At 36.0% G+C, this 23,137-nt stretch overlaps 1 protein-coding gene across 1 annotated transcript in view; it reads right to left on the bottom strand.

Annotated features, from left to right (window-relative positions):
- The window catches only part of LOC123657475 (guanylate cyclase 32E-like), a 102,971-nt gene that overhangs the window by 60,579 nt on the left and 19,255 nt on the right, over positions 1-23,137 (bottom strand). Inside the window, exons 6-7 of the mRNA XM_045593018.1 lie at positions 17,642-17,759; positions 2,782-2,928 (exon numbers count right to left, since the gene is read on the bottom strand). Coding sequence (XP_045448974.1) covers positions 2,782-2,928; positions 17,642-17,759 — 265 coding nt within the window. The remainder of the gene's footprint in view (positions 1-2,781; positions 2,929-17,641; positions 17,760-23,137) is intronic.

Raw genomic sequence — 23,137 nt, 5'->3', positions numbered from 1 at the left:
TAAACTAATTGGAAATGCTCTTGCGATTTTCTTGGTATTGACAGCTGCGATATTGGCTTACCATAAGGCTCAGGCATTATGAAGTAAATAAATATGTATTTTATAACATACACACACGATCATCTGTTCCTACGGTAAGGAACTTAACGCTTGTATTATAGGTAATAGCTAATTGATATAACTAAATATATATTTTTAATAATTATACATCATCATTACATAATATAAAACAAAGTCGCTTCCCGCTATCTGTATGCTTAGATCTTTAAAACTACGCAATGGATTGTGATGTTGTTTTCTTTAGTAAATAGAGTGATTCCAAAGGAAGGTTTATATGTGTAATATATGCATAATATAGTAGAGTAACACTGATAGTTTTTGCAACCGTGCGAAGCCGGGGCGGGACGCTATTAGTTAATAAATACAAATATTACACCGAAACTCAGGCGGGAATCGAACCCGCAACCCGCGGAACAGAAAGCAGAGCCACTATAAACTATACTAGGGCCACGACAAGTAAACATATGAAGCATGTAAGTAAAACAACGTCAATTTAAAATAACAGCGCCATCTGTTGAAAATATATAAACTAAATTCACTCGAAAATTTCATGATTATAATTAGTATAAGTACACATAGTTATTATAATTTAGTGAAGCGATTCTCGTTACCAGTGGAAATAATTTCCAAGTACAATTTTGTTTCTTTTGTCATAATTATTTATTAAATTACATTATCTCCGTCATGTCTCCATTATTATTACCACTTGGGTGAAAATGAATATGGGATATAGAATTTCTATTTTTGTGACTTGATACTGTGGATGGTTTTATAAATAAATGTTCTTTCTTTTCGTATTTTTTACTCAAATTGATTTTGTAGGAAAACCTTTTTAACCGACTTAAAAAAGAAGGAGTATATATATTTATTTATTTTATGTAGGTTCGGGGATAGCTTCGTCGTTTATGAACCGATTTTGATAATTCTTTTTTTGTTGGAAAGAGATATCTCCAGGTTGTTACCATGGTAAGGAACAGGAACCCTCGGAAGTCGTAGTGACAACTTGTGCGTTTGTTATTTTTTTTTTTCGTCAACTTAGTTGTATTACTTGTCGATGTAATTGAAGTCGGTTTTTTTCGTTTGCGAGCAAACAACTATTCTTATAATTTTCGGTATAAGAGCCTGCTTTTGACGAAAGTTGACTGAGGTAATATAATGAAACTGTAGCGCAGTTGAAATTGCGCAAATAACGCAGTATTTAATAATTTCACAAAGCTGGCGAGTCTGTTTGTCTTTGTGTCTGTTTGAAAGTACATATCTTAAGAATCTCTAGCTAGATTTAAATGAAATATATTCACATCAGGAATACTGTTATGATTTAGAAATGTTATTAGCTGGAAGACTACAATGAGAGGAGCCTTTATTTTATTTTATTTTATTTGGATAGCTTACAGCTTATTATAACTATAACTCATACAGATTATGAATAAAATAAAAGCTAATAACAAGCTATCACATATAGAAACACACTTTATGTCACGTTAAACTAGGTCTTTATGCCTCTAAATCCCGTCAAGGAGCTCTAGTCACCTTCTTCACCACAGAAATACAACAATGTTTTCAGCAGCATTATTTAGCTGTGATCTTCTGTAAGATCGAGGTGCTACCCCAGTCAGGCTGCTCCAGATTTTGGACAGGATATTTTTTGCTGTGCCCTACCTCAGTTCTGGTCCGATCGCTCAAATGAAGGCAACGTCGGGAACGATCGGTACTCGGATTTGGTGACCGTTTGGGAACACCGCGTAACGTCGTAAAATTTTAATGTTAATGATATTTTGATACAATTTTTTTTTTTTTCTTAAAGATCAAATCAATTATAAAAAGATTCTTTTACAATTATAAAAACTTTACATATATAAAGTTGTATAATAAGAATTATGTAACAGAATTACATTGATTGTTAAAAATTCAGTGAATCATTTCGGTAGTAAATAAAATACTTTATTTTATTTATTTGTTTTTTATTTTAAAATAGATTTCCTTTTGAAACCATCATGAGTTTGCACATACAGGCAGTAACTAAAACAACGGCTACGCTCCGCTACGAATCACTGTGTGCGCTACGAAGCGCTACGAGACACTACAAAGTTAAAAGTTCTCATTGTATCTTACTTTCTTTGGATTGAAACTTTTTTAGAATCGTGATTTGAAACTCAGTAAAACGTAACTGCGTCTCGATAAAGAAGTAAGCACATAAATGTATAGGAAAGAATGAGATAGAATACATTATTGCTTAAAACGCATGAGCGACGCGTTTTACATGATGCTTACGACCTTCGAGACCGTGATTTACTGATAACATTTTCTAGTTCACATATACACGTTTTACTAATCTTACGTCTTAGGTTCAGACATAAGTTTAATGTAAGTAAACAAGTAAATAACTTTGAATCGTGACTACACATTTTAATTCAGTTCAGGGTCAATAACCTTTTCTCCTTGACGTAACAAAGTGTTGGCTTTAAGGTGACGATCGAGACTGCTCTCATAATCAGTGTTTAAGTAAAATCTAATTAGTTTCGTATTACAAATACAAATAATGGACCTAGAGGTCAATTTCACCAAAATTAACCCTAATGAAAGAATTAGCCCTATCTAACACCAAATATTTACAAACTATCTGAACCAATTTGCATACAGAGAGTAACAAGGATAGAGAATAACTAAACTTTATATAGTAATTCTGACTCGTATTTAGAGTCGTATATTATTATCACTTACCAGCATATGTAATGACAGCATCATTTGGGTCATAGATTTCATCGTCTACTGCGATCACTGCGTAATCGCCGCCAGCTAGCAGTCCTCGCCGCTGCAGGACGTTCACGAAGTCCACCAACGCAATGTGTTCGCCAAGGAACACGTATACTGATGAAAAAAAATACAAATTTAAATTTGAGTTAAAAACAAAAGTTTTTTTATCATAGATCGATTGTGTTTTTTTAATGTTTTGAATGTTATATTATTGGACATGTAAATAGATTAATTGTAAGTAAAAGTTAAGTATATTAATTACTTTCATGTCGTCAAACATAACGATTCCCTCGTTTATTGGATAAATTAATTGCTTATATTGAATGGAATAATAAAAATGGTATATTGTATTTTAGTTTCAAAAATCACGAATATTAGTGCATTCTAATAGACGTAATAACTACATGCTAATCCTATTTATCTATCAACCCACAATGAAGCAGCGTGGTAGATTAAACTTTGATCCTTCTCTTACACGAGGAATTGGCCTATGCCAGCAGGGGGATATTACAGACTGAAGCAAAGTTCTTTTTGTGATTGTAAACTTTTTAACCGACTTCCAAAAAAGGAGGAGGTTCTCAATTCGACTGTATTTTTTTTTTTATGTATGTTACATCAGAACTTTTGACCGGGTAGACCGATTTCGACAAATTTTGTTTTAATCGAAAGGTGGTGTGTGCCAATTGGTCCCATTTAAATTTATTTGAGATCTAACAACTACTTTTCGAGTTATATCTAATAATGCGTTTTTACTTGACGCTTTTTTCGTCGACCTACGTTTTATTATACCGCATAACTTTTTACTGGATGTACCGATTTTGATAATTCTTTTTTTTTGGAAAGGGGATATCCCTAGTTTTGTACCATGATAAGGAAACCAGGATCTGATGATGGAATCCTAGAGAAATCGAGGGAAACTCTCGAAAATCTGCAATAACTTTTTACTGGGTGTACCGATTTAGATAATTTTTAATTTAATCAAAAGCTGATGTTTATCATGTGGTTACATATAAATTTTATCGAGATCTGTTAAATACTTTTTGAGTATTCTTTGATAACGCGTAGTTACTTGATTATTTTTTCGTCGATCTACGTTGTATTACTCTTCGATGTAATTGAAGTCGGTTTTTTTTTCGTTTGCGAGCAAACACAATTATTGTTGTGTTTTCTAATTAATAAGTTGTTTATCTTCTTATTTTTTCTCTCCCAAAAAAGAGATAGTTACCAAAAACGAGTCTTAGGGCCTTAATTTTGTTAGAATATTCATTTAAAATTCCTTACAGACTAAAAACATTATTAATTGTCCCATTTTTTTTTTTTTGTATGAAATACATTTGGACCTGAAATAAAATATGATATAGGAGAGATGAAATGCGTTGAATACTGTTGCACTGTTACGAAGTGTTGTTAACCAAGTAATCAAGTACTCTTCAAGGCATGGGATACACGTTAGACCAAACATATAAATCAGACATTTATCTTATCTGAGGTAGGGCACAGCAGGACTTTCCTGCTCAAAATATGGAGCGGCCCGACTGGGGTAGTACCTCGACCTTACAGAAGATCACAGCTAAATAATACTGTTTTCAAGCAGTATTGTGTTCCTGTTGGTGAGTAAGGTGACCAGAGCTCCTGGGGGGGATTGGGGACTGGGTCGGCAACGCGCTTGCGATGCTTCTGGTGTTGCAGGTGTCTATAAGCTATGGTAATCGCTTACCATTAGGTGAGCCGTACGCTTGTTTGCCAACCTAGTGACATAAATATAAATAAATATATATATATACGTACCGAAATTATTAATATTGTATTTTAACGTGTATTTTGGCAAATATCCGCTTTGAACGGAAGTCAGCCGTCTGATGTCGTTAACGAAGCTTTCTTGAAATCGAAATCATCAATAAAAATGATATATTTTATATAATTTCTATACAATTTATCGGTTTTGTTATTATTGACTTAAAAGATGATTATATTAAATACTAGCTGTGCCCGCGACTTCGTCCGCATGGAGTTTAACATAAATTTTTTTGTTAAGTTCCCGGAGTTGTAAAATAAATAAATTTCTAAAATTAAAAGTAGCCTAAGCTACTCCTTACTACATCAGCTATCTGCCAGTGAAAGTCCCTTCAAAATCGGTCCAGCCATTTCAGAAATTAGCCAGAATATACTGACAGACAGACAAAAATTGTAAAAATGCTATTCCAATAAAAAAATTATTTTGTTGAATGTTTCGTCATGTACTAACGGAACATCTGATGGATCAATTTCAGACACTACATACACGACGCATACACACTAACTAAGGCTAAGAGATAACACAGTTCCACTACTACCTTGGAACTTAAAAAGCCGATCGATGTCGGGATAACCATTCAACTACTGGCTTTGAAATACACAGGCTGAAGACGGGCAGCAGCGTCTTCGGTGCGACAAAGCTAGCCCTACGGTCACCAACCCGCCTGCCCAAGTTCCTCCATTTTTGGCGTGAACTTGTGGAGACCTATGACCAGTGGTGGACTGCGAAAGGCTGATGTGATGAAGAACTGCGAAGAGAAATACTTTGTCGCTCTAAAAACAACAATTTTAGGAGTGCCCGTGATATTTTCTACATTGAATTTGAAAAGATTTTAATAAAAAGTATTTGATATACATTTTGTAAGCCATTAATTAAAATAAATGAAAAAAAGAGATTTATTTTTATTAAACGGTTTTATTTAGCTCACCCCGTTTGTTTTATTTATTTTTTATTATTCTTGGGTCAAATTTAGTAATTCAAATTTCACCCTCTTCCTGTCAACCGATTAATCTGAAATTTTGTATACACTTTGGATTTTGGTGACAATACAATTAAGTTTATTCATTATCATTATAAATTCAAGATGGCCGCCGCTACAAAATGGCGGATAATTTATGTTTTATTAATCCCATCAATATGGGTATCAAATGAAAGGGCTCAACAAGCAGAATACAAGACAATTGACGTGCCCCACGGTTTTATTTTAGTCTAGTCTATGCATATGTTTATAATTCCCACGACTGTATCTATTTTATTATTTTTTGGTTTTTAGTACATTTATCTTAAACATTGCAATGTATGTTTAACATAAAACCGTTTAACTTAAAAAGTTTTTTTACCTATTTTTATTATAAATGATATACATTTTGTAAGCCATTAACTAAAATAAATGAAAAAATATACTTTGTAGAGATTTATTTTTTATAAAAATTATTACGGTAAGCTTTTATTAGTCGGAATTCATCTCATTGTTGAGCAGATGTTACCATTTCATATTAGGTCGGGGAAAAAGTTTTTTTGTATTTCATTTAGAAATTCAAGATGAGATTTTACAAAATTCATTTAAATAATTTGTAATATTCAATTATTGACAACGCGTTGGCGCAGCGGTCACAGGTACTGACTGTTGCGCAGGCGGTCGCGAGTTCAATCCCCGCTCACGACAGATTTTTATTGGCCAGTATAGATGTTTATCGTGGTCTGGGCGTTTGTGCATGTGTATTGTGTTTCCGGACCCCCAACACAGGAGAAAATCCTACTGGGGACCGTTGAGTGTGAAGCATTTATTTATTTATTTATTTATAATTATGTACCATTTAGTTTAATAACTTGGCGCTATCTCGTAAGTAGTATGTGTACGCCCGACGGCGTTGTCGTGATGGAAGACCACAGCTTTTCTGCTGATTACTTCTGGCTATTTATTTTCAAATTTTTTTTTCTCATCAGCTGTTGACATTAGAAATTCGAATCGATTTTGCTCGAAGGTAAAAGTTCATAAGGGATGATGCCATTTCAATCTCACCATACACTCAATATCACCTTATTGTCCTACCTACCAACCTACCTGTCAACCCGGGTTTCGCGTTAGTCTGTGCAGCTTAACCGACTTTTTGGCTATGATTTATTTTATACATCACTAACGTAGATGATCCACTTTTCGTCACCAGTGATCATCAGTACACGGTCTATTGAGTTTCTCTAAGTGAGTTCATGTGGCACCCACATATAGAGCTTTTTTGTATAGCCAGCCTTTTTCAAATGGGTCAAAACTGTTTTATGGTCAATTCTCAGATCTTTAGCTATATCGTAACTATTCAAATTTCGATCTAACTTAACTTTTTCAAAAATGTCGTTACGGTAATTCGTAACTGGGAGAGCGAAATATATCTTTGACATCTAAATTTCCTGACTGAAAACGCTTAAAACAATTTTGTGCTAATCTTACTAACTACATTAGGTCCAAAAACGTTACAAGTTATTTTCGCAGCTTGTATGGCACTTTTCTCTTTCTTTAAGAAAGAAAATAAAACATAAAAACTTTAAAATGTACCAAATCACTTGGTCGGAGTCACCCATTTTGGCGGACAGAAACAAATTAAAGTGGCGGGAAACTATTTTTTACTTTTTAATTTCCTTTTTAAAATGTTACCTTTTCTTTATATCAAAACCAGCCAGTCACAAACAATACAACCAAAAAGATTATATTACACATTGACAAATTTTTATTAGAAAATACAAAAAGTCTTTTTCCCCAACCTATTATGACAGAGTTTCAAATAAAGGTATTTCTATATTGTTTATTAGTTTTACATGTAGCTGACTTAAAATTATATTTTTATTTTAGCTCGTTTAAAAGGCTCTTTCATTGATTCAGTTACTAGAGTATATTGAACGGAGTTGTTCGTATACGTTCACTGCTGGGAAAATATCTCTGTATAGGAAAAGAGTTGGAGTTGAATCCACCGCTCTGTTTCGCTGCGGGTTGAGGGATAATTTATGCAAATTAACCTGTTAGAAGCGTTTATGATAGCAATCAGGGCAGAGGACTGTTTTACGTGGCTTACTACTAGATTACGACTGTATTGATTCGATCAATCTGTAATCTTCCATTGGTAGGCAAAAACCTTTTTCCGTTTAATCGGCCGGCGAAATTAATGGTAGCTATACAGTTAGCCGTTGTCCTTTTAGGGATCCTAATCTACTTACATACCAATTTCAAGATGACGTTTCATAATGGAAAATAAATTCAATTTTGTGACATGACGATTCAAAAGATTTTAATTTAAAAAAAAAGTCACTAATCTATATAAATAAAAATGAATGTTGCTAAGCGCATAACTTATGAATCGCTCGACCAATTTGGCTATTTTTTTAATGTTCCTTAAGGCCCATGGAAGATTTTAATACTAAAAAAAATTGAAATAATTAAAAAATAATTTTTGCTATTAACTTTTGACAAAGAAGAACGAAGTCTGTCCGGGCAGCTAGTTTAAAATACAAGTAATTTTTTATTTAATTTGCACTTAACAGAAAGTACTTGATATCAAGAAAGTGGTTTAGTTTTATCATACTGAGTTAGATGAATATACAGCTATGTGCTGTAGTGTGTGTAACTCTTCCGACTACCTCAGTCTACTTTATAGCGCCCTAAAATATTTCTCGTTTATATTTAAACGTACTTGGCTTATCTCCATTGTTTATTTTATGTTAGGTAACTTGCTTTACTCCCCATCAAACTTTTGAAGATGATACTTATTTTCGTAATTTTCTTTAACTTTTTTTTTATAATTTTTATATTAATAAATAATTAATAATTTTTTTTATTAATTTTATTTTTTATATAATAGTCATTATTTATATATAAATTAGGATTATATGATACTTGTAAATAAATTTGCAATCCTACATTTATTATCACAAGTCTCATTGGAAAACATCCACAGAAATATCACAATAAATAGAGATATATAAATAGACATCTAATGAAAGTATATTCAGGAATTCAATACAATTGTAACATACGCTTGAAAACATATGCTTCGTTGAAAATCCTTTAGTTTATTTTTAGGTCGTGCTTATTTAAACGCACTTGTCGATACGTGACTATCGAAATAATAAAGTTAGGAAACGATCATAGTCAAACCTGATATAAAAAATTGTTTTATAAATTTAAATTGAAAAAAAAATACGAAAAATTAACATAATTTCAATTTGTAAAATTATGATTCAAAAGTGCTTCTGAAGCCTTATTTAATTGTATATGTTAGGTTATAGACGCCCACAACACCAGAAGCATTGCAAGCGCGATATTGACCAATCTTATTTTTTTATGCCACAAACTTTAAATTGGACATAGGTAGTATACGTTGACGACGCGTTAACGCAACGATTACAAAATTGGTTTGTGGCTGTTGTGCTGGCGGTTCCGTGTTCCCGCACAATCCCCGCACATTATAAACATTTGTATTGGCCATACAAATGTTTGCCATGGTCTGGGTGTTTGTGCATTCCTTGTGGGTCTCCCCACTGTGCCTCGGGTTGCACGATAAACCGTCGGTCCCGGTTGTTATCATGTACACCTAATAGCGATCGTTACTCATAGTAGGGAATATATCCGCCAAACCACATTGGAGCAGCGTAGTGGATTAAACTCTGATCCTTCTCCTACGTGGGGAAAGATGCCTATGCTCAGCAGTGGGATATTACAGGCTGCTACTCAATTTTTACACACAGTTTTAACAATACTAACTAAGATAAATCTATAAGTATCTCAGAGTGTTACAATCATTTTCCATTAAGGTAAACTACACAGCTTAGCCGACAACACTGCTCAAACCTTAATCCAAGACATTAAACCTGATCTCAACGAAATGAAAAGATCCACAACAATGTTATGAGACAGTTGACTTTCAGTTTGTAAATGTTTACAATTAAAAATATTTTATGTGGAAATTCGATTAATTTTTGTTCGTCTTATGTTTTATTATATAAATGACTCTTCGTACATGAGTTAACTAACAGTACAAATAATAGTTTTAATTAATTGAGTACGTAGATACAATAAAGCCAATCAATTCTAAGTACCGTAAATAACGAACAATTAACTACCCAATGAAGTAATCGCTTTGACGAGGGCGGAAACTTTAGGAATTAGTAAGACAGATAAGTGACATCAGCGCATAAGACGCCTTAATGATCGTAATCATCACAAGAAAGTGCTTTGATTTTTATAAACAATTATTATCATAATGTGAGCCAGATTATCCGTATTTTTTATATTTTTAATTAATTTGACTCCAAATCGTTATTGTTATTAAATTTGTCAATTTGACGAAGATATAAGCTAACTTAATAGACCACTAAAGCCATTTAAGAAAATTGTTTAAGTTCATTTAAATCAAATTAAACCATTTGAAGACCCATTTCACCGCTGCGTTGTTTGAAACAATTAAGAAAGTTGGTAACTTTTTACAAATTAAAACTTTTAAATTACATTTAGATTTTTTTTTATATAATTTTTTGTTTTCATTTTTCATAACTCATTGCTCTCAATATGTAAACATATCCGTCACTAGACGTGCCTTACGACTTAACCTACGTTAATTCAAGAAAAAGAGGTACTAAAACATTATAAAGCCTAGCCTTCATCGATAAATGGGCTATCTAACACTGAAAGCATTTTTCAAATCAGACCAGTACTTCCTGAGATTAGCGGGTTTAAATAAACAAACAAATTCTTCAGCTTGATAATAATAATATAATATTAGTACAGATAATATTGAGGATGAAAATCGAAGTATAATTGAAGATTAAACGATCACCTTACGTGCACATGAAGTTTATTTATAATTATTTTCATCATCATCATTATTTCAGCCTATTGCAGTCCACAGCTGGTCATAGGCCTCCACAAGTTCGCGCCAAAAATGGCGTGAACTCATGTGTGTTGCCCCACTAGTAGTCACCATAGTCACCACGATGGGCAGGCGGGTTGGTGACCGCAGGGTTGGCTTTGTCGCACCGAAGACACTGCTGCCCGTCTTCGGCCTGTGTATTTCAAAGCGAGCAGTTGAATGGTTATCCCGCCATCGATTGGCTTTATAAATTCCAAGATGGTACTGGAACTGTGCTATCCCTTAGCCGCCTCTTACGACAGCCACGGAAAGAGAGGGGGTGCCTATATTCTTTACTGCCGTAGCCACACAGCTATAATTATTCTATAACTAGCGAGTTCCGGCTTCGCACGGGTGCAATGCTGATACTAAATATACTACAGAATGTCTTTATTTATAGTATGAAGCTAGCTTTATAGGTTGGTTATTAACATAATAACAACATTCAAATATGCGTCGTTAGATTACACGTTGTTAGAATGCATTGAAGAAATAAAGGTTCACTGCTCGTTCCCCGTAAGTGATAGCGTGATAATATGTAGCCTATATGTTGACACGACTTCTTAATAATATTCGTGCCAAATTTGAAGTAAATCCATGCAGTTCTTTTTGAGTTTATCCCGGATATACATACAGATAAATAGACAAACAGACAAAAATTCTAAAAACTATATTTTTGGCTTCGGTATCGACTGTAGATCACACCCCAAGTATTCTTTTAAAAAAATATTCAATGTACAGTTTTGACTTTCCTACCATTTTATTATATGTATAGATTATTTTAGCTACATTCAAAGAGTGTGATGAGACTTTCCGTGTACTGGTAAAATATACAAATATATATATTAATTACCTTTACTTTTTTAAAAAGTAATGAGGCTGAAGTTCTGCTGAAAGTTGATGTAAAGAATGCTTTTTTAGACAGAGCAACCTTGCTTAACGAAGTTTCATTACATCTTCCTGAAATTTATCCTTATGTTTGGCAATGTTACAATTCACCATCTAAGCTACTTTTTGGCGAGAATACAATTTTTTCTAATGTCGGCGTTTAGCAAGGAGACCCACTAGGTCCAGCTCTTTTTAGTCTAGGTATCCACAAATGTATCTCAAATTTAAAATCAAAATTGAACATATGGTACCTTGATGATGGAACCATAGGAGGTAAAGTGGACGATGTCGTTGAAGACTTAATCAAAATTAAAAACGAGTTTGATAAAATTGGTCTCAAATTAAATTTTTCAAAATGTGAAATTTTTTTCACAGATCTTCTATCACTTTCCAAAATTAATTTGGCAACGGAATTATTTAATAAAATTGCTCCTAATTTAAAAATACTTCAAAGAAGTACACTTTGTCTTCTAGGTGCACCACTTTTTGATGAAGGCATACAGCCAATTTTGGATCATCATTCCAGCCTATTGCAGTCCACTGCTGGACATAGGCCTCCACAAGTTCGCGCCAAAAATGCGTGAACTCATGTGTGTTGCCCATAGTCACCACGCTGGGCAGGCGGGTTGGTGACCGCAGGGCTGGCTTTTTCGCACCTAAGACGCTGCTGCCCGTCTTCGGCCTGTTGTTTCAAAGCCAGCGGTTAGATGGTTATCCCGCCATCGGTCGGCTTCTTAAGTTCCAAGGTGGTAGTGGAACTTTGTTATCCCTTAGTCGCCTCTTACGACACCCACGGGAAGAAAGGGGGTGGCTATATTCTTTTTTTTTCGTGCCGTAGCCACACAGCACCCATTTAGCCACATTTTGGATAATAAAATTAAAATATTTGTTGAAAACACTGACAAATTGGGCACTCTAAATTCTCATATTGCCTACACTATATTAAAATATTGTCTATTTGTCCCAAAATTTATGTATATTTTACGCGCAAGCCCAATTTGGAAATTTCCTGGAATGACCGAAAAACTTGATGCCACTTTAAAAAATTCATTAGAAAAAATTCTAAATTTATCTTTTGATGAAAATTCATGGACCCAAGCTACTTTACCAATTAGAGATGGTGGCATCGGCGTGAGAAAAATTTCGAGTGTCGCTCTTCCTGCGTTTCTTGCTTCTGTGCATAGTATCAAAGGTTTATGTTCTGACATCTTAAAATCTAATTCAGTCCAAATTACAGATGCTACAGACGCAATAGAAAACTGGAAGTTAATGTGTCCTAATGGCGATATCCCGAAGGACGTTACAAAACAAAAACTTTGGGATATACCAATAGTTCACAATATTCATATAAGTTTGACGCAAAATCTTACAAGTGACAAAAACCGTGCCAGGCTTCTAGCTGTGTCAAATAAAGAGTCAGGTCACTGGTTACACGCAATGCCGTCAAAAAATCTTGGGACACTTTTAGACAATGAAAGTTTTAGAATTGCTCTCGGTCTCCGGTTGGGAGCTCCACTGTGCTTTGAACACAGATGTCCGTGCGGAAAAGAGGTCGATTCTTTCGGACTACACGGCCTTTCCTGTAACAAGAGTTCAGGTAGGTTTTCCCGCCACGGTTCCCTAAACGATACCATAAAAAGAGCTCTTGCCACCATCGACGTTCCTGCTCTTTTCGAGCCAACTGGAATTAGTCGCAATGATGGCAAGAGACCTGATGGATTGACGTTGGTTCCCTGGGAAAGGGGACGGGCGCTTTTGTGGGACGCAACCTGCGTTGACACACTTGCTCCGTCTCATGTCAGGGAAACAGCCTTAAAAGCGGGAGCCGCAGCGGAAAAAGCTGAAACGACTAAATGGCACAAATATTCGTCACTAATTCCAAATTACATCTTTGTGCTGTTTGCAGTCGAAACACTTGGACCTTAGAGTAGCAGTGCTAAAAATTTTTTAAATTAGATAACACCTCGCCTTATTGCCTCCACTGGTGACAAGAGGGCTGGTGCATTTTTTGCCCAGAGAATCGGCATAGCGATTCAACGGGGAAATGCTGCCAGCATTCTTGGCACAATTCCACGCGGACATGATTTATACCAAAACTATCTGTAAATATTTAGTTCTTAAGTTTTGAATTGTAAATATATAAAATTACCTATTCAAACATAAAATCACCAATCCGATGAACAAAGAAACAAAATTTACAGAGATCGACATTTTCTGATAGATAACATTAATAGAGAGCAATCTTCTGCTCAGGGAATCGGAATTGCGTTGCAGCGGAATTATTTACAAGAACATAGTTTATACCACGACCATAGGTAAATAGTTAGTTTATTTATAATGTAAATAACATCAAAGTTAGTAGAGGAGCTTGCAAACGAGTCTGAGTTAATATCCAAGCGAAATGACGATTACGAGTAAGTACCCGATTTTATTCGTTAAACGAATGATTAGCAAGCGTTCTGGGTTGCTTGACTAATGTTTACCTATTTTCCCTTTATTATTACATATTCAATATATATTCTAGTGTAAAAGATACAAGAAATATTAATATTATTATAACTATAATATAAGCTAACTATGAAGTCCTTGTAAATTAAGCCATCAAGTACAGAGAGAATTTTACTACTATGTTAATTTATATATTTCAAAGAAGGCGAGGTGTTATTATTATTACCTTGCCTTCCTAGAATTATGTAAATTTAAAATTTTCTCGAAAATTTTACGGAATTTTCCTATAAAATTTGTCCAAGACCTTCAAGAGAGATTACATTTACATCTTTTTTAACAGACTTCAAAAAACGAGAAGGTTGCTCAATTCGACCGTATATATGTATATTCAGTTTTTTTGGAAGAGTCTTATTTGGTAAACAAACCCCTGTCAATCGTATTTCACGCATTTATCACTCACTTTCACAACATATTAGCTAACGGACACTTGTAAAACTCCATTTACTATTTATTTCACTAAAAACAAATATCAATTTATGATTTTAAACACATAAAAATTATTAAAATACGAATTTCGAGCGTACAGATAATTAATATTTTCGAAAATGACATTTTAATATCTTCTTTTGTGACGCAAATAGGAATGTGGTCATAATATTTTTAGAGGTGAATGAGTATAAGAGAATGAACGGCATGAGCGATAAAATGGGCCGTGTTTTTACTTATATTTTAAATTTTCACGAATCATAATTTGATAGTAAGTTATAAAACAATGTTACCGTAAAGCGATTTGTTATTATGTTTTAGATATTGTTTTTTTTTTTAATTTATGTTGAGCGTAAAAAATGCTGACAAAATATTATAAATGTCAATCTTTTATAGTAAAGTGTTTATTGTAAGGGTTTTATTTTATATTATGAATGTTTCTGAATATCAATTTCACTCTGAATTAACGCTATCCAATATAATATAAAAGCACATAGCATTGGCATAAAAGTTTATTGTAGTTCACAGGAAAATTTTGTGGGACTTTAGTATGAGACTTAGGATTACCCAATGAGAGCTACGTGAGCAACAGTGTTATCAATCCTTTTGTTTACATGTTATAGAGTGTGCCGCCGGCGCAAGGCTTTATATTTATAGTGAATACAAATAATGTAACAATAATACTAATAGGGTCAACTTTTTTTTCTAGATACAGGCGGCCCTATTTTGTTGTAAATTTTATTTTTGACGTCTTTTTTACCGACTATTTTACATAAACGAAATATAAATTTGTGGCCTTTTATGCTCGATGCTCAATTAATATATATATATTTTTTTCGTAATTCTGTACCTCTACTAATTCTTAGAAAAAATATTCAATATATTATTAGGTTTTGAAACAATTTTAGCAATATGTTAGCGTTAAATATTTGAACATAAAATGAATTTTACTTTCGTCTATGGCTTATTAATATTGTTCATTCATTTGCTCTTTGTGTCACTTTACTATACTTACAATATTACTCTATTATCTGTGGTCGGAAGTACGCCATATTTGTTTACGATTTAGGACTCTTCCAAAAAAATAGAATATATATACATATATTTTTTTTATGTATGTTCAGAGATAACTTCGTCGTTTATGAACCGATTTTGATAAATCTTTTTTATTATTATGTCCAGCAGTGGTATATGTGGCTGAAGCGATTTATTTATTATTAATAAGGTTTACAATAAATTAAATACAATCATACCGTATAGGTAACAAAATATCATACATGCTTATACAGTGCACTGCCAGTACTGCCGTCCAGGGTGCTCAGAATCAGATTTTGATATATGATTTACGGTTTTTTTTTAATGATCTCTGAGTCTCTGAAATTAGTTTCGAGTTTGTTTACTAGTCTAGCTTTAATCAACAGCTAACCGACTCTAAGAAGGAAGGTTAAAATAATATTATTTGAAAAGAAGACCAGTAATGAAGGTTTCTGTAAAAACAAGACGCATTTTGACAAAATAGCAAATAATTTTATATGTAAGTGATTTCTCACAATTTTGAAAATGATTAAATAAATATTTATATATTCGTGACCAAAAGCCTAAGAAAAAGTTTCAATCTTATAACTTCAGAAATGGACTTCCATGCAAATTTTTTTTTTTTTTTCCGACTTACTTGACAATTATCGTTATATTTTGGACAATTCACACACTATCTTTATAAATTATAGCCTATTCTAATATATAAGTTATATTATTGTAAACTTTCATTTAAATCCATTCGGTTGTTTCAGTAAAAGAGGAAGAAACATCCATACATCCCATACATACAAACTTTCGCGTTTATAATATTAATAGGATATGCATATATACCAACTTTTTATATAACTATTAATGGATTGTTTCTACTAATCTATATTGGTTTGAAATAAATTTTTAAACATTTGGAGAAAAAAAACGTCCGATTTATCAGAGAATGACTCAGAAATTTATTACTTATTTAAATAATTATTTTCAGTTTGAAATTAATGGTTCGTTGCACATGTGATTAATTACAGAGTCAATTAATAATGTTTCATGTTTAATTGAATAATCTAATGAAGTGGATAACCGCAAACATGATTAATGAGATACCCTATTAGACGTGTAATTGAAAAAGTGATATTATGAGACATAATCTTAACATTCTCCACAAAAGACGCTTGTTTTTAACGATACTTTTAGATTATTCAGATAATTCTAGTCAACATAAAACTGTCCACGTTGAAAATTTTCTACCGCAATTTGTGACACTGTCAGTTACAAACGACATTTCGAAGATTCTTTCTCAGAAAATATTGACAATTCGGCTTAAAATAGAAAATATTAATTTAGTATACGATATTAAATTCTTGTCTTAAAACCCAACTAGAAGATATTAAAAGGAGTTTTGGATAAAATTGGATTGGAATATTTACTCCGTTACGTCTAAAACTAAATTAATTAAATAAGAAATAATTAGAGGGTCTTATTATTATTGAGATCATCAAAATATTTAGTAATAATCCAATTGATTAAGGTTTGCTTCGTCAGAATAATAAAATGTAAAATAAAAAATTAAATTTGTTGAAAACAGAGTATATAATGTTTATTGTCCACGATTCAGTCTGTGACATCCCACTATTGGACAAAGGCCTCTTTCTCTATGTAGAAGAATGATCGGAGCTTAGTGCTTCACTGCGGGTTGTCGGATATATTCCCTACTACAAGTAACCATTGCTATCAGCTGTCTGTGATAACAACCAGAACCGACTGATTAACGTGTTGACCAAAGCACGGTTGGAGACCCAAAAGGACTGACAAACAGACCGGAAATAAATATAATAATAGGTACAAATACAAATATCCTTCCTGAGCAGGACTCGAACTTGAAATTCCCGGTGTGTGAACGTCCACACGCTTCAAAATTGGTGCAATGTTTATAAGTAGACTGCTGTGCAGTCCCAGCTGCGGTCTACCACAAATATTGTCTAATTTATTCAGATATATCTTTTAGTCTGTATGCTTGTGTTCTTATAATACCATCTCGCCTGTTTCCAAATCCCCGACACACATTTTATATCCTAATAAGGCCCATTAAATATATATTTTTTTTTTACCCTAATAAGGCCCATTGAATATGAAACTTTTGCTAGCTTATTGGGGATTGGGATTGAGTCGGCAACGCGCTTGCGATGCTTCTGGTGTTGCAGGTGTCTATAAGTTACGGTAATCGCTTACCATCAGGTGAGCCGTACGCTTGTTTACCGACCCAGTGACAATAAAAAAAATTATTACGTACCTCTAGTTTTGTCATAGGTCTGGTCGACGATACGCTCCATACGAGATATGTGGCGAGGAATGTAATCTGCGAAACGCTGCTCCACTGTAATTGTCAATCCGTTGCTTTCTGACAGTTCCTGCAACAATATTTAATTTTTATACAGGTACTAGCTTCTGCCCGCAACTTCGCTGACGTGGAAATTTTAAAGGGGAACAATTGTCATACATGATTTTTGCGAAACTTTAACTGTTTACGTAGCGCACGCAATGGATTCTCTCAAAAGGAAAATAATACCGATATTGAAACATTCTTCATTGGAGCTCCGCTCCTATTAGTTTTAGCGTGATTATATTAGTCTATAAGCCTTCCTCAATAAATGGTCTATCTAACACTGAAATCATTTTTTAAATCGGATCAGTAAATTTTTCAGTTTTATAATATAAGTGTAGATACTACAGCCAGCCCAGTTATTTTACAGTATGTCCGTCTAAAATTAAAATTTCTACTTATACTTTTCACTTCGTAACATTAAATATTAAGCAGATTTACTACTTAAAACTTTAACGACGTTGCCGTTGATCTGAACTTATATATAAACCGGCAAGTTTTGTGTCGAATGAGGCAGGTTAATTAAACGGATACGAGCTTTTAAAACAATTCAAATTGGAAAAATTATTTTGATAAAAGTTTAAAAAAATCTTAAGAAGTTCTTGCGTTCTTGAATATTGGTATTCGAATTTACGAATATTATAAAAAAATAATAAATCTTTTTAATTATAAATCGTGTTTAATTAGTAAGGCTACAGAAAAGCTTTACAAATAAGAACATTCTCTTTGAACTACGTATAACGTTATAATATATTAGAATTGTAAGAATCTCAGTTACAAGATTCAACGAAACTAATATTATTGAGTGATGTCGAGCAGATGTCTTTCACTCTTCATATAAATGAATTTATTTAATATTATATTTATTTAATAACAAAATAGAAGAGGAGGAGAGTTTGCTTATGACTATGGTTAGAGACAGAAATTTTGTTGGTTATTACTTATTTCTGAATACAACATTATTAGAACTAGAGTCGGCATAGTGGTCAAATCGAGTGGGTAATGCGTTAGCTATCGCGAGTTTGATCTTGCCTCTGGCAAATGTTTATACTAGATATATATGCTTTTCGTAGTCTGGACGTTTCTGTTTATTATGTTGATTACAATTCCATAGCATAGATCTTCACCCCATCGGAAGGTGTTCAATATACGCAGCGGTCATAGAACTGACTGTTGCACTGGTGGTCGCGGGTTCGAGCTCCGATCACGATGAATATTTGTATTGGCCATATATCTGTCGTTGTCTGAGCATTTGTATTATGTTTGTTTGCGTACTCCCGACACAAGAGAAAATTCTAGAGCTGATAAGTGTGAAGCATTTATTTATATATTTATGATTGGAGTTAACTCTTTAAGAATCGATTTTAGTTATGAAAAAAATATTTGGAGTAAAGACTAGATGTTTTTGTGCGCAGCCTATTCTACGCACTTTTCACTTTTCAGGCGTGAGTATTAAGATGTCATATGCCATCTATGGGAACACAATAGAATTCCGATAGATAGCGTCATTTGATTCGTTTGTTTACCATTTGAAATGGGTATTAATCTTTTTCTTAGACTAGTAAGCCTTTTAGTGCCTATTTAGATAGTCGATCTGAAGGAGTAAATTCGAGTCGTGCGTTGGAGCTAAAACACATACTTTATAAAGTCGATAGCATATGCGTCTTATAGACCCTCTTCAACAAACAGGTCTAGACACAAGCAACAAGGTAATAGTAACAAAATGGACGCTTAAAATCGTTTGGTAATCTAAACCGTATTCCTGGAAATTATTTATTTTATTTCTTTATTTACTCTTTATTGTACACCACAATCGACTGTGTGGCTACGGCACTAAAGAATTTAGCCACCCCCTCTCTTCCCGTGGGTGTCGTAAGAGGCGACTAAGGGATAACGCAGTTCCGCTACCATCTTGGAACTTGAAAAGCCGACCGATGGCGGGATAACCATCCAACTGCTGGCTTCTCAAATGCACAGACCGAGGACGGGCAGCAGCGTCTTCGGTGCGACAAAGTCAGCCCTGCGGTCACCGACCCGCCGTGCCCAGTGTGGTGACTATGGGCAAAAACCCCCATGAGTTCGAACTTAAAAATAAGGCCCTCAGTTCCCGGCAGCCCCACTATTCCCGGCTACGGCAGCGGCCGTGGTAACGGTGGGGTAGAGGGTGCCAAGAATCACCGGGGTACGGGAGGCTGCCATAGAAAAATATTCCTGGCTACGTATAATGGACGCACGCTACGGTTGGACCATCTCCTCACCGAACTTGAGGTAGAACTTAGTCACATTAAGTGGAGCATACTGGGGTTGTCTGAAGTCCGAAGAGAGGGAGAGGACACGATGATCCTGGACTCCGGGCACTTGTTCTACTTCCGTGAAGGTGATGGGCTTTCCCAAGGTGGCGTCGGTTTTCTGGTCCACAAGACTCTCACTAACAACGTTGTGGAAGTCAGTAGTGTGTCGACCCGGGTAGCGTACCTTGTACTTAAGCTCACTGACAGGTACTCCCTGAAAGTGATACAGGTATATGCGCCGACCTCGGCACACTCTAACGATGAAGTCGAAGCCTTGTATGAAGATATTACAAGGGCCATACATGGCACTACTTCGACCTTCTACAGCGTTTTTATGGGAGACTTCAACGCTAAAGTGGGAGTACAAGGCCGCGACGGATCGAGCATCGGACCACACGGATTGGGGCACAGGAATCACAGGGGGCAGACGCTTGTCAACTTCCTCGAATCGGGGGGGCTCTTCTTGATGAACTCATTTTTTGAGAAGAAGCCCCAAAGGAGGTGGACATGGCAAAGCCCCGATACTGTGACGAGGAACGAGATAGATTTCATCATAGCGGATAAAAGGCATATATTCAGAGATGTCTCAGTGGTTAACAGGTTTAACACCGGCAGCGACCACCGGCTAGTACGGGGCACTCTGAATATATGTCTCCGAAAGGAGCGGACCCGCTTGATGAAATCTACTCTCCGACCTACGCTGCCTAAATACTATGTGGCTCCGAGCAGTTTCAGTTGGAACTCCAAAACCGATTCGATTCGCTGGAAACTACTAGCGACGTGGACGAGATAACCGACAACGTGGTGAAGGCGGTGTGTACACTGGGTCACAGGCACTTTCCACCAACAAAACCAATGAAGCAGAACAAACTTTCTCCCGAAGCCTTGGATCTGATGCGGCAGAGGCGCGAGTTGCCGGCTGCTCCGCCAGAACAGAGGGCTCTTTCCAAAAGGATACGGAAGCTTGTACGCCGAGACCTCCGCTGCTCAAATACGAGAGAGATTGCTACTGGTGTCCAAAGTTTTCCAAAGACCATTGGGGAGAAGCCTTCTTGCGAAGCTAAAAACAGCGGATGGCAGAACCGTCTGCTCTCACCCTCAGATCCGAGGAGAGGTTGAGAAATTTTATGGACAGCTGTACTCGTTGAGCGCACGCAAGCCTGCGACTTGGGACACCGAAGATCCACGGGCACCATTGTTGCGCCATTATTCGGAGTGTATCCCGGACTTCGAAGAGGATGAGATTGGTGCAGCGCTCGGGCAGCTTAAAAACAGCAGGGCCCCGGGGGATGACGGAGTTACCACTGAACTCCTTAAAGCCGCAGGGCGACCAGTCCTGAAAGCCTTGGCAAGACTATTTAACGCCGTCATCCACCGAGGTACCACGCCGGAGGCGTGGTCCAGGAGTGTGGTGGTGCTGTTCTTTAAGAGAGGCGATAAGTCTCTGTTAAAGAATTACAGACCGATCTCACTTCTGAGCCACGTCTATAAGCTGTTTTCGAGGGTTGTTACGAATCGTCTCGCTAGAAGATTCGACGAATTCCAACCACCGGAGCAGGCTGGGTTTCGAAATGGCTACAGCACCGTGGACCACATCCATACTGTTCGGCAGATTATTCAAAAGACGGAAGAATATAATCAACCGCTGTGTATGGCATTTGTGGACTACGAGAAAGCCTTCGACTCTGTCGAGACCTGGGCTGTCCTGGACTCTCTGCAGAGATGTCATATCGACTGGCGATATATCGATGTACTGAAATCTATGTACGACGCGGCGACGATGACCGTTCATGTCAATGACCAAAGAACAAGACCTATTTCCCTCCGGCGCGGGGTAAGACAGGGGGATGTAATATCACCGAACCTGTTTACCACTGCGCTAGAGGATGTCTTTAAGACCTTAGATTGGGGGGAACGAGGCATCACCGTCAACGGTGAATTCATCTCTCACCTTCGTTTCGCCGACGATATTGTCATCTTTGCGGAGACGCTGGATGAGTTAGGCCAAATGCTGGCCGGCCTAAACGAGTCCTCCCGACGTGTCGGTCTCTGTATGAACTTGGATAAGACGAAAGTCATGTTTAACAACCAAGTCATACCGATACCGGTATCGGTCGATGGTACCCTTCTCGAAGTTGTTCAGGATTATATTTACCTAGGCCATACTATCCAACTGGGCCGCAACAACTTCGAGAGAGAGACCGATAGGAGGATTCGGTTGGGCTGGGCGGCGTTTGGCAGGCTTCGTCGAGTCTTCACTTCGAAGATTCCGCAATGCTTGAAAACAAAAGTCTTCAAACAATGCGTCCTGCCTGTGTTAACATACGCAGCCGAGACGTGGACACTGACGAAGGGACTGGTCCACAAGTTTAGGGTTGCTCAACGTGCAATGGAACGGGCTATGCTTGGGGTTTCTCTTAAAGATAGGATTAGAAATGAGACTATCCGCGAGAGAACGAAAGTAACCGACGTAGCTACAGAATTAGCAAGTTGAAGTGGCAGTGGGCTGGTCATTTGTGTCGCAGGACCGATGGCCGTTGGAGTAGACGGGTCCTAGAGTGGAGACCGCGTCTTGGCAAACGCAGTGTGGGACGTCCTCCGGCCCGTTGGACCGACGATATACGTAAGATTGCCGGTGTCGGCTGGATGAGGATTGCGGAAGACTGGGATGTCTGGCGCGAACTTGGGGAGGCCTATGTCCAGCAGTGGACTGCGATAGGCTGAAGTGTGTGTGTGAGTGTGAGTGTGTACACCACAATATGCAGATACAAAATAATAATACAGACAACTTAAGAATGTGTAGTACAAGAGGCAGTCTTATGGCTAGTTAGCCATTTCTTCCAGACAACCCGAAAAAGGATTGAGTATTATTTATTTAAATTTTCTAATTATCGTTGTTTTATAAACTTAATGTCTAGGAACTTAATAATTATATATCACAATGTTTACCAAACATTAAAGTTACTCTAATCCTATTCGATAAACACAGATAGCGAACAAATACATTAGGATTTAAATAAACAATTTACTCTGTGTGCGCTGAAGAAAACGAGATAAATGTTAGACAAATGAACATGCAGAATTTTCACAAAGCCATTTCTATAGTTATTTTAAA

Source organism: Melitaea cinxia, chromosome 10 (genome assembly GCF_905220565.1).
Source record: "Melitaea cinxia chromosome 10, ilMelCinx1.1, whole genome shotgun sequence".
NCBI lineage: Eukaryota > Metazoa > Arthropoda > Insecta > Lepidoptera > Nymphalidae > Melitaea > Melitaea cinxia.
Note: the sequence above shows the minus strand (reverse complement) of the source record. Positions and strands in the feature narration are given on the sequence as shown.